Below are 15,166 nucleotides of genomic sequence, written 5' to 3'. Positions count from 1 at the left end.
ATCCACGGACGTTGTGCGAAAAGGCGAACTAATTCATTCGCCGACAACTCAAAACACCAACTGGAAGTCGTCCGTAGATTGTACGCGCCACCTCCAAATATACCCCAAGCTGCAATGTTGTAGTTAGCAGACGATATGCCTATCGTAATGGTAAACATTTATGATATAGAAATAAGATAAGCGTGACTGCAAATTTCCTTTCTTCGTCCCTGTCACAAACCAACGACTCCGCGCGACAGCTTAACAAAGCGCTCGCGTGTGATATTCATTAATTTCGATAATTAATTAGTTCGTAGGGAACAATGAATATCATTAAAGTAATTGAATTCATTTATAGCAATACATGCTAATTGGGGGTGCCGCGTCGACAAAATGTGTGTTTCTGGAAAATATGATTCGTCTGCTTGTGACGCACGACGCTCGGATTTGGACGCTTGCAATCACGTGACACACTGTCTTAAAGAAAACAACAAGGTAATTTGAAATGATACCGAATGGGAGATAGGCTGTATTTTAATGAATTATTTTTTTCTAATTAGCAGGCGTCTGCATTAATTGTCTGTTGAATGTCTAGCGCGCGGGGGTCCTGTTGGTAAAATGGATACTTCCACTGTTGGAAAGAAGAATAATTGAACGCTACTCTAGCCGTAGGTTTTTATTTCCGTTAGGGAGTCTTTCCCAGATTTTGATTTCAACTGTTTGTTCAAACGCGGCTTCTCCGCACATTCGACTGAAACAGACACCCGAAAGGTGATAAAATTCGAAATATTCAGGTTGGACAGTTCGGAAGGGAATGAAACGGGGGGGGGGGAGAGAGAGAGCAGCCTGCAGACCTATATGATGCGAGCTGGTGAATTCGTGTGATATCGCAAAGGGCAATCAATACGGTATAAAATATAAACGCGATAAATAGGTTGAGATTATATTTCCGTAGACCTCCCACTTGGCGGAGTTTTCTTTCAATGCTCTTGAAGACGACACAACAAACACAGAGCCATTCAATTAAAGCGTCATGACACCGAGGAATCGCGCTTCGCCCGAGGGGCAAAGAAAAGCCGGTGTGTGCGGTCGGCTGCCGGACTTTTGTCGTCGGTGAGGGCGCACCGGGACGCCGCGCGCAGCGATGCGTGTTAATTTAGGATCCGGCCCAGACACGGAGGGTCGAACACGGCAACAGGTGATCCACTAATTAATCACGATCTGAAGTCCTCATTTAGTAAATGAATTCGACGATCCATTTATAAATAACCTAGTCAAGCATTTAAAACTGCTAAACGTGACTTTCTTTCGAGGAAATGTCCCGTAATAGATATCTTTGTACTAGAAAAGAAAAGGAAGTTCTGAACCCCCGCCAAAAATTGTCCGTTACAACCAACTTGTACCTGCGACGGAAATGCATTTTCAAACTTTCCACATTTTCAGATATAATTGAAAATCGACATAAGTAGGAGAAAAATTCCCCCGCGATGAAAATATATTATGTAGTAAAGATTCTTCCCGAGATTAACAGAGCTGAACGCTGTCTAAATTGCATTCAATTGTTCGGTTTTTTTCGCGCATAAGAAAACAAAACCATCCCTACGTAAAACGGAGCGCTGACAGCGATATTAATTAGACGGGGCTATTAAGGCACTTTCAATGCAGACAATGGTGTCATCAAAATGATCGTGCAAGTTGTCGCGAAGAATCGGCCCCCGTATGACAGATGAGTCACGGAGAGACATCGCAAGCGTTCATCGCACAGCGACCAGACGACCACTGTGCGCGCGCCAAAACTTCGCAAGGAAGCTGGAAAAACCCCATCAAAAACAAGTTGTCGTCGAAGGTTTATCGAAATAATAGTTTGACACTTAATTATGTCAACAAAACAGTTTTTTAAAAAAACCCAACGAGATCAATTTAATAACATAAATCAATATAATAAAATAGAATACTTCGCTTCGGCTGTTGCTGTTTTATGTATTTGCCATCAATTTTGGTTGTCTGTAAAATAGAGTTTCTTGCTCTAGTGCCAATACCTTATCGAAAAGCCTAGTCTTCAACAATTGTCCGGACATAGCCTGTCTGTGATGTCCAACTCTGCCCTTGACAACTTTCTCCAGCATAGAATTCATTTGTCAACAATCGACATTGCACACTGTTTACAACTCGTTGTGCTTATAGGGATAATGCATAGTATTTCACCATACCATAGTGAGAAAAATAGAACAACATATTACTGAGCCAAAATGGTGACAATGTTATCTTAAGTTACTTGTTCCATGATCATAAGGTATAACGCGCCTAAGAAGTTTGGATTCTCAAATTTCTACAATTAATTAATTCTTTTTCTGATCTACCTCTTATGGGCGCTCAATTTAAAGCTCTTGGAAAAAGAAAAAGAAATTCACCGTCTTAGTTTTTCGAAAATCAAAACTTTAATTTTTCCCCGTAGAGTTAATACAGGGATAGCGGCCATTTTGAATTTCAAATATCACAAAATGTCGGGTAATTTGTTTCTCCAGTTCCAAACTTTGCACGATGACCCCTGTTGATATCTTGAGAGACTGGTTGAAAGTTTCATTGAAGAAATTTTGAGCAAAAGTTTAAGTCTGTCGCTTTCCAGTCACATTCTACCGTAAAAACTACAGCCAGACAGCGGCAAGGCATCCTTGGCAGCTTTCACTCAGAGTAAACAAATAAGACAGAGATAGACACTGAAATAATCAGATAAAGTGGGCCCTTATGCACAATTATTTTTACAAAAATAATCCATCATTAGAAGTAACCACTTGAATAAACATTTACAATGAATATCGGTTTTGTTTTGTTTGTTTTGTGGTTTTTTTTTTGGGGGGGGGGGAGAAATATGCAAAGACTTTACACTGGGAAGTGAAAAAGCAAGCGTGTGGCAGAAGTGTGCTGTAGTCGATTATCCGGACACATTCTGTTTTGAAATCACCCAGCCATGCATCATGTCTCCGCAAGGGGTGCGTTGGCCGTTTCCGTAAAGTGCTGTAGATCGTGATACTGGCAGTCCTTATACTTTTACCTCGAGTTCGATTATTTGTAACTTTTTGTTGTATATTCCAGTATTTTATTGTGTTTCTAACATGATATCTTGTTCCACTCCAAAACATCCATTGTCCGATTTACCAATAGTCTGCCTATGTGTAATGTCCTATTGCCTTGTTGAGAACGTTAGATAAAGTGTAGTCCGGATGAGAATTCATTTGTCAACAATAACATTACATTATTGCATATAATTGCAATTATATTTTTAAGGGGGAGAAAGAAGACAATCGGTTGCTTTTGTTTATTAGAACAAAATGATGAAAGTAGTAAGGCAAGTTTGGCTTAAAATAAGCCCACCCCAGCCATGTCTAAAATCCGTTTATAAGGGAATGTTCCTTTGAGAAAAAGAGGAATTATTTCTAATGAAGCTCTGAGGGGATTCAGAGCTAGAGTTAGGGTTGGTTTTGGGGGTGCAATAAATTAAAAACATTTCCAGCCAAAAGAGGGAGTTAGAGGATGGGCCTACAGGAATTATTTCCTATCAAAGTTACAGTTACTGTCCCCTCAATTATTGAAAATGTTGTAATATTCTGAATTTATAATTAATAACACCTTTGAACTACCATTGTCGATCAAAAGGGTAGTAGTTCTATCTAAGCTAACAATGTTAAATTTTTGCACATGTCCCGTTGAACCAAAATTTTCATCTTCATCTGGAAAATGCATGCCCTATTAAAACCCCCTACAAGCTATTCCTTGTAATATCAGGTTTGCAGGGATGAAACACAATGTGTCTCCTGTACATTGAAAGCATTCAGAGAGCCTGTTCCGTGAGAATATTCGTGGACAGATATAATGGCGACCAGAGAAACGTATACCGAACAAACAAATAAAGCGCAGGGTAAAAATATTGGAAATATTTTGGTTGTTTGGTCCCTTCACCTTTGACGTAACGCAACTCTGTGGTTTAAGAACCTACACTCGAGCGTTCTGTTCCGTTACAGTTTTGAATACAATTGTTGGTCCATGGTGGTACATGGGCAGTAAACGCATTCCATCCTCGTAATCCTTGGCCCTCTGTCGTAGCCTTGTGATGCTCCAGTTTCTCCTTTCTTCCGCCGGTCCGTCGAATAGCCGCCCGTCGGTGGGGCAGAGTGGGAGGCTGGTGACCATCGGGGGCAACTGCGGCGGGACCACGTTCAGAAAGGGCGCGGAAACTCCCGCGCATTTGTCCATGCAATTCGAACTTTCGTTTAATGGCTCCTGATTGGCTATTCGTTCGCCGGACGCGACGTTGCGCGCCAACTTCTCAGTACTGCTCAGACCGCTTGTTTTGGTCCCTTTCGACTGCCGGTTGTGTTTCTCCTGTTTCCGCCACTTTGCTCGCCGGTTTTGAAACCAAACCTGTTGACAAGGTCAGAATTGAGGAAGACATTGGTGAACACTTACCCAAAATAAAAAAAAAACCCAACCTAATCACACCGTTGCCATATCGGTTGGGTAGACCAAGAATGGTAGTCGACCTAGTACATTTGTGGCCGTGGTTGTGATGGTTGTCATTGAGGAAAATACGGTTTGTTTCGGCACACTTGCCTTATCGTTGCCAACAGTTGTTTAACACAAGCATTTATTAACTTCAAAGTGAATTCTATGAACTGTGTATCAATCCAAAACGCCAGTCGTCCACCATCGACTGCACTAATTAATTGCTCAAGAATTTACGCTTGTTCAGATCACGTTATCACGTTCGGACGGGCGTTCGATAAAGACTTCTAACAAGAGACCGTTGTAAACACACCCATGTTTTTGTCCCGTCAAACAATGAAGAACTACTCAGTTAGAAAATCAATACAATTAAATTGTCCAATTTGCTTCTAAGTAGCACTCTTCCAATAATAATTTACAGCTGAAGTGGTCTTCTAATCGAGCAATTAATTCTCATTTTGGAAGCAAATATGTTTGTTTTGTTATTAACAAAACTACAAGCCACAGTAGACTATTGAAAATTATTTCAGGTGTCGATCTGTCTTGACAGTAATTATCGATATTTTTCTAACCTTTGTCGATGTGATGAAAAATAAGACATGCGATGTCTTTGTTAATAATCAATTTTGTCATCATAGCGATCAGACACTACTTCGACCAGCCGCGACTGGGCTAGAAAAAAGTCCAAATGAGACGGAAAGGTTGGGGTCAATCGAATGATTACTGTTAGCTTTTCATTCACGTCAGCGTAGCTGTCGGCGTTCGTCGTCTTAGCAACATATCATTGAAGGAGAGTGATATTTCGACACTTTCTCCGAATCGATTTTCCCCTTTTGTGTGGCTATTGTGAGCGCTTATATTGTAGTTGGGAATCATAAAATTAAATTAGAATTCCTAATAGACTTGCTTTGTTGGCTGGATGAATTTTGAAAGGGCAGACAGCGATAACGCTTTTGTTTTTCATCGGTGTAATATATCGCGATCGCTTTTCCACTCCATGTAATTAATTACGGTGTAATATTCAATTTGATCGAACAAGTTTTTTTTTTCTGGTTCGGGGTTGTGTGAATGTGTGTGTGTGAGTGTGTGTGTGTGTGTCTGTGTGTGTGTTTGTTGATCGTCTCGATCTTCTTCCACGACTCATGAAGGTTCCCACTAAGCGTGTAAAATTACATGGCAATTGCTCATATGGCTAGTGTCGTTCTTGCAATGTGCAAGGAAATAATGTGCGAGAACGTGTTCAAATAAACCGAAAGGTAGAAATCGATCTCCAGTAATTTTACAGTATTTGTGTGTGAAAGTGTGCATATGTATGTATGTATGTATGTATGTATGTATGTAATGTATGTATGTATGTATGTATGTATGTATGTATGTATGTATGTATGTATGTATGTATGTATGTATGTATGTATGTATGTATGTTTGTATGTATGTATGTATGTATGTATGTATGTATGTATGTATGTATGTATGTATGTATGTATGTATGTATGTATGTATGTATGTACGTATGTACGTATGTACGTATGTATGTATGTATGTATGTATGTATGTATGTATGTATGTATGTATGTATGTATGTATGTATGTATGTATGTATGTATGTATGTATGTATACATGTATGTATGTTAGCTTAAGTATTAAATGTTCGTGACCATATTTATCTCTCTATCTATCGATATTATCTACTATATCTATGGAATGGTCTATGTCTTTGTGTATTAATCATCTTTTTTATTCGCGTGTCTACCTTCTATTGAAAAAGGTATTGTGTGAAATTGTGAAAAGTACGTTCACAGTTGTGCGAACAACAATGCATGTTTTGAAATTAAAAGGCGTCGAAAAGAAAGACGGTGCTGTATGTTAATGTAATCTAAGTCATACACTTGATGTGCATTGTCGTTGAATGTTGACGTGTAATGGCATGAGTTGAAAGTCATGTGTTGTATAGTGATCCGATTTCACATTTGGTTATGGTTCGCCCTTTTTTTTTCTGGAGATAATTTCTGACGTACGGCTTGCTCTTTTGGGAACAAGGATGAAATTTGCCGTATGATCTACGCGAAAATAAACTGTTAGCCTATCTATCTTGACTGCTTGATTCAATCGCTCGGGGCTTCATTTCAAGCATATTGCTCGCCTGCCTGTATTACCTTGAGAAAAATAAGATAGTGCGGCAGCCTCGGTGTCGGAGGCGCCGATATCACGTCAGATCATCACCCAGCGAGTGCTTGCCTCTTCGCCGAGGCACTTGTTTATCCACCTGCTGCGGTTCATCTCCCCGGTGGCGCGGTCTCCCGGCGACCGGTTTACTCAGGAGCGGCCATCTTTGGTGCGTCCATTGTGTCGCGCTAATTCAAATAACAAGAGCCGTTCCTCGAGAGACACACTTTATAGCACGAGTGCCACTTATGATAGCTGGAGCGCCCGGAGCTGCCGTCTTACTGTTTTTGTGGTGAACACCGTGTATTTGTACACCTGAACTTTTGATGGCTAATTATGGACGGATTTCCAGTTTTTTACTCATTTCACACCGTTTTACAAGTTTTCTTATTGATTTGGAAATCGCCCATGTATAAACTATGACCCTGTTCTTTTTTTTCTAATCTAATTGACGTCAAAGCAGACGGGTGCTGCATAGCTGCAGCATCTCGTCATAGGCATTTTTCCGTGCCGAACCTTTCATGACAGGTTCATTCACAGTACCCGAAAACGTTCGAGGAAACAGTTAGCGCCCCCTCAATTTCTTCGCCGCCCATTCTGACTATTCTCAAAGCCGTGGACGGTCCCTACGCTTTACATTTGTCTGCCGATAGATCGCATCATCTTTGACTGTCCTCTGCACCTCTACCCGTGTTTCTAGATCGATCCGATATTTTCCGTGTTTTTTTTTCCTCCGTACCATTACCTATTTCCACTGTACCATTACCTATTTCGGTATCCCGTCTAAAATTCTGACTCTGTCTGTCTCCCCGTTCCTCCATCCATGTTTGTCTCTGCCTCTCTCTGTCTGTCTGAATTTTAGAATGTCGCGGAAAATTACATGTACGAGACAAAACAAGGGATTGACAAAAGTTGACGTTCATAAATTCTAAGTTCACACAGTTTATACCAGCCTTAGTTCCTCTTCTTTGATCGAAGTATGTAGTTAATTTGTGTTCGTCACATTCCCATACTAGTCATTTCGGTTTCACAGTGCCTAAAACTACCGCTGAGGGCGTGCGGAATCGAAGGCTCGGTTTAGTAGGTCCGGCATATTCGTTCTAACATATTCATTCCACTTCCCCCGTTACTTTATTTAATTTTATTTCGAAAAAATCACCTCGTTATTCCCACTATAAGTTAACACTGTATTATTGGTAGTAAGTACTCTTGCTGTCTTTATACCTGCCTCTGCTGTTGTGCCTAACTCATTTTCCGTACGCCAGCAAATTCCCTGACTGAGACCGCGGAGAGATCCCGGAAAAAGGTTGACTCTGATTACTGTGGGCCTGAAATATGCTTTTAATTGTTTCAGAATAAGAGCCGTATCATGGTTAAACATTTGCGAACATCTGAAGCTGGTTAGATTTGAAATATCATTTTGTCAAGAAAGCAGAGGAAATAGGTGAAAGACGGTTTTGCTCAGTATGTCTCTGCAACACTGAACCCTACGTTTCTTTTCCGGGTAAATATTTATGCTTTTACATTTCCTCATTCTCATAGATTGTACACAAGCGGGCAAAGACTGCCGTCTCTATTGAACTTACCTCCAACTAAGAGGTAGCTTTTGTGAAACACAAGTTTCAAACGACAATTTTTTCCCGAATTCCACAATTTTATGCTAAATCGAACCAATGTATTACCTGAAGATGCGCAAAATGTGTTTAAGCTGGCGTCATATCATTATCTCCTAATTGCTTTTCCTCGCTACGAAAGTCGAATGGAGGCGCACAACTCCGAATTCCTCACCTGAACACGGGCTTCCATAAGATCCAGCCTCATCGCCAGCGCTTCCCTCATGAAGATGTCAGGGTAGTGGGTACTCTCGAACGCCCTCTCGAGTTCATCCAGCTGCCAGGCTGTGAAGTTGGTCCTGACTCGCATGCGCCTCGATTTCTTGTGCGGATCTTTCTTGCCGCTGACGGCGTCATCATCACGGTCGGTGCCTGGGGTGGAGACGGAATACATAAGACTTTAGAAATTAGTAGATATTGATCCGAAGTGTTTATCAACAATATCACAGAGAGCAGAACTTTGATACAGGATTCTATGAGACACTCAACAGACGAGAAATTATTTTGGCCTCGACTCATGACTACCTATTCTCGTGAATGAGTTTCGCTTTCCGACACGAGAACAAGTCCTCGTCAGTCTGCGAACGAAAAAGAAGAGTTTCTCCTTGCGATAAAAATCACGAAATCAAACCGATTTAAGGCACGTTAAATTACTTTTAAACAACTACACATTTTTATAGGAATTTTACCGTTACGATTAACTTCATCACATGGTTAGGCTGCTATAAAACGTCACGACTAAATTATGAAAGGAAAAATTTTCAAAACCAGGTATGGATAAATGAGTATTTTTTTCAAATGAGTTTATTATGAAAGCTAGTGTCAGTTCAACTACATCGCTAGGTACCAGGTAGCGATGATACTGGGTCTCGAGAACAGTACTAAGGTAGTATGCGCCTCGAAAGTGAAAGACTTAAACTTTTGCTCAAACTTTCCTTTAGGAATCTTTCAACTATTCTCTTTCAAAATCAAGAATAAAAGTTGGGGGTCACCGTGTGCAAATTTTCATACTAGAGAAACAGATAATCCAAGATTTACCGATTTTAAAATTCAAAATGGCCGCCATCCCTGTGTTAACTCTATGGAGAAATTTTTTTAAAAATCGAATTTCGAAAAACTAAGTCGGTGAAAAGTGTTCTTACGCCAAGAGCTTTAAAATGAACCAAAACAAGTGGCATATCAGAAAAGATTTGTAAAAGTTTGAGAGTCCGAATATCTGTCCCCGAGGCGCGTTCTACCTTAAGTGGGTGAATAAACACGATTCTGTTCCCAAATAGCGGACATTTCTAAAACTTGGACGTTGCTATTCCACACTGTGAATCTTCATCAGGAATGAAACAGTCGGCGAGTGGTTGCACACGCTAAAATCAGTGGTAGTGTGGACCGGCTTTGCACGATCGCTGTGGCCGGTCCACATCACTACTTTTTAGTCTGTGAAACCACTCGTCATCTGTTTTAGTCCTGGTATTGATTCCCTGTGTCACGGTGGAATCGAAACGTCCAAGTTTTGGAAGTTGCATGAAGGTTTGGAACAGAGTTATGTTTTCTCATCCTCTCAACTTTCAACTTGAGCATTTCGGATATTGTGTTTGTTTCTTTATTTGTTAGTCTTGCGCATTAGCAATCATGAAATGACTGTCCGAGGGCGCTATAGCGAAGATCATCTTTCAGTCGATGCTGAAACCTCCCTACGTCACTGCAGGCGTTTCGCTTATCGTCATAATGCTACCTTGATTGCATTAAAATATGTTACAGAATTGCCAAGAGCAACCAGTTAACGTAAAAAACTGACGACAATTAATCATTATTTAATTATTATTTTTTCCCCAAATAACATTGTTTATACCATTTTACATGTAGCTTTAAGACTTGCTTCCTCAGAGTTCAACTTATGCCTCAAGTTCAGGGTCATCTTATTCTTCAAATAGTTTCATTGTGCATTTTTCTGTTTTGTTTTGTTTTTTTATCGAAAAGAAATTGCTCGAATGTTTCATTTACTGGTAGTGCTAAAGTATGTGGTCTAGTTACACAGCCCCAATCGTTATAAATTTACATAATAAGTTAGAGGAGCTACATTTCGACCTTTCGTGGAATTATGGTACAACTTAAAAAAAAAACCAGAAAATATTTCCGAATCACCTACTCATTTTACAGAAGCTATCTCAGGGACAGATATTCGAACGCTCAAATTTTAACAATTCTTCTCTAATTTACCACTTGTAGGGGTTCATTTTAAAGCTCTTGGTGTAGGAAACATTTTCATCGTCTTAGTTTCTCTAAAATCGAAATTTTTATTTTTCTCCATAGAGTTGGCACAAGGGCCCATGGAGACCATTTTGAATTTCAAATATCGGTAAATCTTGGGTAATTTGTTTCTGTAGTATCAATATTTGCACAGTGACACCCCCCCTCCCGATTTTTGTTATTGATTTCGTAAGAGTACGATTGAAAGATTCTTTGAGGAAAGTTTGAGCAAAAGTTTAAATCTTTCACTTTCGAGGCGCATACTACCTTGTGTCATATTTTATTTTCGGTTATGATGTAAAGCGGATCCTTACAAATATCTGATATACGGCGTACGTTTGAATTGTACAGTGCGACTCGGCCGAAATTTCCGGTGGACAAGATTTCCGTCAAATTTTCGTGTATCGTGAATGAGTCGCACGTTTTGTGTGAGGTAAAGGACAGAGTTTGACTTTATAATGTCTTTTGTTTGCTTTCAGTTCTAAGCCGATCGAAAGAACTTACACCTATGTTGTCCCTCATAAAGATTACCATAAGGAAATAATCGAATACTGGCGCGTTAGACCAACAAATAGGCAATGTTCATTCCGAGCCGGATATATCACAATAGCTCGTATACGTTCACTTTTTGCACTGGAAGTTCTAGAATCCCTTATGCCTTACTGTTGGCCACAGGCGAAGTGACGAATCTTTGACAACCTTTGCAAAATTTCCAGTAAGTTCAAGTTTACTCACTACTAAACTTAATCTTTCAACTTGAAAATTTCGAGGCAAAGTTAAATATGGTCTTGTTCTTTCGGAGAGTGTACTGTGTGAAACTCCTGGCATTTCGGGGACACGATGATATTTCGAAAGTATTTGCTGTTCAAATTAAGATTTTCGAGGGGCAGAAGTTGTATACCTTTCGACAATTTAGAAACTCCGAGTCATATTTCAACGATAAAGAAACATGAAGCAATTAGTTTGCTATGAGAAAGCATGTTGCATAGGTGCCGGGCATTTGAAAATCGGGCGTTGTACAACATTCAAACTAATGCAATTTGTTATGAAAATTTAATTTCAGTGTGAAATTGACAAGTCAACAATAGAACTGTAACACATTTACAAATACTACCTGGTTTAAAGCTAACGGTTGTATTTCGAATAAGCTTTCGGGAGTACGATGTATGAATTGTAGATTTTAAGGAGCAAATATAAATGGAAAATGTTAAAAAGCCAAAGGTACTGTTAAACATTTCATCTGTTGCATCATTCATCAACCTGTAGTGGTAGATATGTAGCTCCGTAATTTTAAATTGTTCTGTCTAACTGTCCCACCGTACGTTGTAAAATAGCATGTCATAGTTTTCAAACGACGTGAAATTAATTTTACTGTAATAAAACACTTCTGCGGCTAATTTTTCTATTGAACTTACTTGCAGAACTTAAATCAGATATGCGAACAGCGTTTAAGATTGAATAAAACAGCGTTTAAGATTGAATAAAACAGCGTTTAAGATTGAATAAAACAGCGTTTAAGATTGAATAAACTAACGAATACTGGAAGTTATATATCCTAAATTTTAATTTCTTCCGCAATTGTTGTGATGTTAGTCGAGAGTAAGATTCAACATTTGAAGAACAGATAACAAGCATGAAGTTTGAAAGAGCGAAAGGTGGCATTTAAAGTTACCGGCTTGAAAAAGTTACTTAGAGTTTGTTTGATAAGATAAATTATACATTTCTCACCTTTTTCCGAGTTGTCTTTAAGATCGTCGTCGTGTGCAGTGTCTACAAACTCGTTCTCCACGTACACCGTGTCACCATCGCACGAACCGTCCCGCGGCGTGTCCGAGCACTTCTGGACGGGAGTCCACCGATCCCGCTGAGACGTCGGCGGCGGAGCTTCGGGACGCAGGCCGAGGATGCTTTCGATTGTGAACGGCGTCTTCTTCCTCGCGACAGGCATCTCCGACGGGCTGACGGCTTCTCCGCTCGCCACGCCCGTGATCATCGTTTCTCGTCCCGGCGTGAGTGTAACAAAGGAGCTGGAAGACTTAATCGCAACCTTGTCCCCCCGATCTTTTGTGCTGAATATCTCAACGGATCGTCGGTGCCGGCGTTTCCTAATTGCTAAATCAGATTTCCCCTTTTGTCTTGTAGAGGCCGCAATATCGTCTAATTATATCAGCCAGATTTAATGTTCTAAATAGTTTGATTGGTTTAGCACCGTCAATACATTACCAGAAAACAAACAAAGAAGTACTCGGCTCTCGAGAATGCCAAGATATAAATCAAGTGATTTGTCGCAAGATCGGGATTGGCCGCTGGGCTGTCGTCACGGCCGTGGCAACTATGACATGCTCCAAAACTATTAAATTCTGAATCGATTACTTAAAAGTTTTATCGGGGCAGGCTAACTGCGTTGTTACGGTCAAGAAGCTGTCGGCTGGAAAGTTACGGAACGTTCGCACACACATCACCGTGGCGTGTTAATCGAATCCCCCGGCTGAATGTTTCCCAAGTCATACCTGGGGCCGCCCCGTTTGATCAATTTTTAACATGGCGTTGACTCGTGTACGTGCACGAGTGTTTTCTACAGGGTAACTCAAAGCCTGTTGCACGAACTCTAGTTCTCTGTCGCCCTTCGACTATTGTATAGTCGCTAACATCAAAACTCACCTGTTACGTAAATGTGAACCAGGTATACTCGGTAGACCGTGTGAAAAATTTCCCGGTACATGAATGAATTTTACTTTAAGATAAGCAGTCGGACCAGCGGTTTCAGAGAAGATTTTTTGACCAAAGACGGGAAAATTGCCCGCAAAAAAACAAACATGCAAATTTCACCGCAGTTTGGGTAAGATCGTCTTTTTTAATCAGCTACCTCTGATGCACGCTCCTGTATTTTCGAATTTTCTACAAAATGCAGTTCTGCTCCAAATATCATGCCGAGATACCCAGTATTAAATTTGTCAACACACTGCCTATATCATTATTCTTAATTGGATTTCAGTCCGAAAGAGAATTTGTCAGCGATGCTATCGCGACATAATGGCAAGGTTTGTAGTTTGTATTACAACAATCCTAAGAGGGACGAATAGGAAATCGGGGTTTTTATTGGGGGGAGGGCGTTTTTTGTAGCACGACAATAACGAAATGTTATCAAAAGTTACGGCCGTTTTCGCTGTCAGTGATGCTTGCACAAATTACTGTAGGCCGACTATATCATTACCAGATAACGCTGAGCTGAGTTTGACGACGACGTTGTTATATGTGAAACCGTCACATTTTGTGTCCAGTTTTTCGACTTTTATATATTTTACGTTATATATTTTGTACATCATGTATGTTGTGGTAAACTGACCTGATCATTACTATTTCGTCTTTCTTCTTAATGTCTGTGTTGGCAGTGTGTGTTTCTATCCGTTTTATAGTCTCTTCTATCTATGCATACCCTTCAGTTTGTCTGTCTGTCTGTCTATCTGTCCCTCATTCTATCTATACCACAGTCCCCCCCCCCACATTGCTTGGAAACGGTCTCGGTATATATGTACGTAATATGTATGGCTGTCGGGGTGTTTTTCAAATGATCGCTTGTTTTCTTCCTGCCTCAGCGTTGCGATTTCTTTTCTGAATTGCTCTCTCAATTTCAAGATTATTCTCCGAAACAACAATTAGGTGATATCCCATACCTCACCTCTTCCTCAATTTGCCGCCCCTCCCCTGTTTTTCTGTTTTTTTACTTCGCCTCTCCCTCTCGGCAGCGCAATGTTGGATCATTAAAAGTCGAGCATGATCGCTAGGGACTTCATTCAGTCACTCTGACGGTTGGTCGTGTCAGTGAATTCACCAGCTCTGTGCAAATACTCAGCGGCGTCCAACGACATTAAGATAGCGCAAAGTTCCTCCAACTATTTACAAATCCTGAATTTTTAATGCGGTTCTGTGTACGCCGAGAGAAGTGCTCCAGTAATTGATTGAGATTACCTGCCGCTGATCAGTCGAATGTGGGCCTTAACAACCAGTGAACCCACTTGGTCGCGTTCACACAACCCGATCACTTCAGATGCGGTTCCCCCTGGCGCGGCGACATTTGTCCCGTTCTCGCAACTGAGCGCGCCTCCAACGTTGGTGCGTGCAACAAGGACTAGGCGTAGTCGGTAGGACGAGTCTGAGAAGTAACGAATTCATTCTATATGCTTTGTGTGACGGATGGAGTAGATGATCGTCAAATAAAAAAAAATCGACTCGGAGGCAGGTAATGACACACTATTAGAAATTATTAATCACAAACTTGATATGATATTGTATTTGATCGATATCAAGCGAAATAAAACAAGACATAATCTGATAATCAGATAATTGACTCCGTCTCTTCTGGTCCTTCTCTTTGGCTGTGATCATTTCGCTGCAGTAGCGAGGTGGCAACAACAAACAGGTGAAGCAAACCAGATGTGATTTTAATCATTGAAAATGGCATAGATATCGGAGAATTTGACTGAATAAACCAAATTAACCTTAAATGAGTTTGGTTTTGTCTTTAAAATTGATGCAGCGAGAAGTTCTGACATCGGAATTCGAACAGATCAAATTTGAATTAAATTCGAGAAAAAAATCTGATGTGCAACAAGTCCGTAAAAATCCAATTCGATATGTTTAGCCATGAGCATCGAAGGGGGCC

General features: G+C 40.5%; 1 protein-coding gene across 1 annotated transcript; it reads right to left on the bottom strand.

Annotated features, from left to right (window-relative positions):
- Positions 1-3,061: 3,061 nt before the first annotated feature.
- LOC139151456 (retinal homeobox protein Rx1-like) lies at positions 3,062-12,652 on the bottom strand. The gene is made up of 3 exons (XM_070724281.1): positions 12,232-12,652; positions 8,435-8,631; positions 3,062-4,398 (listed from the first exon to the last, which is right to left on the bottom strand). The coding sequence occupies exons 1-3, from the start codon at positions 12,494-12,496 to the stop codon at positions 3,970-3,972; spliced, it is 891 nt and encodes a 296-aa protein (XP_070580382.1). The 5' UTR covers positions 12,497-12,652; the 3' UTR covers positions 3,062-3,969.
- Between the last annotated feature and the right edge of the window lie 2,514 nt (positions 12,653-15,166).

The sequence above is a fragment of the Ptychodera flava genome, chromosome 15 (genome assembly GCF_041260155.1).
Source record: "Ptychodera flava strain L36383 chromosome 15, AS_Pfla_20210202, whole genome shotgun sequence".
Classification (NCBI taxonomy): domain Eukaryota; kingdom Metazoa; phylum Hemichordata; class Enteropneusta; family Ptychoderidae; genus Ptychodera; species Ptychodera flava.
Note: the sequence above shows the minus strand (reverse complement) of the source record. Positions and strands in the feature narration are given on the sequence as shown.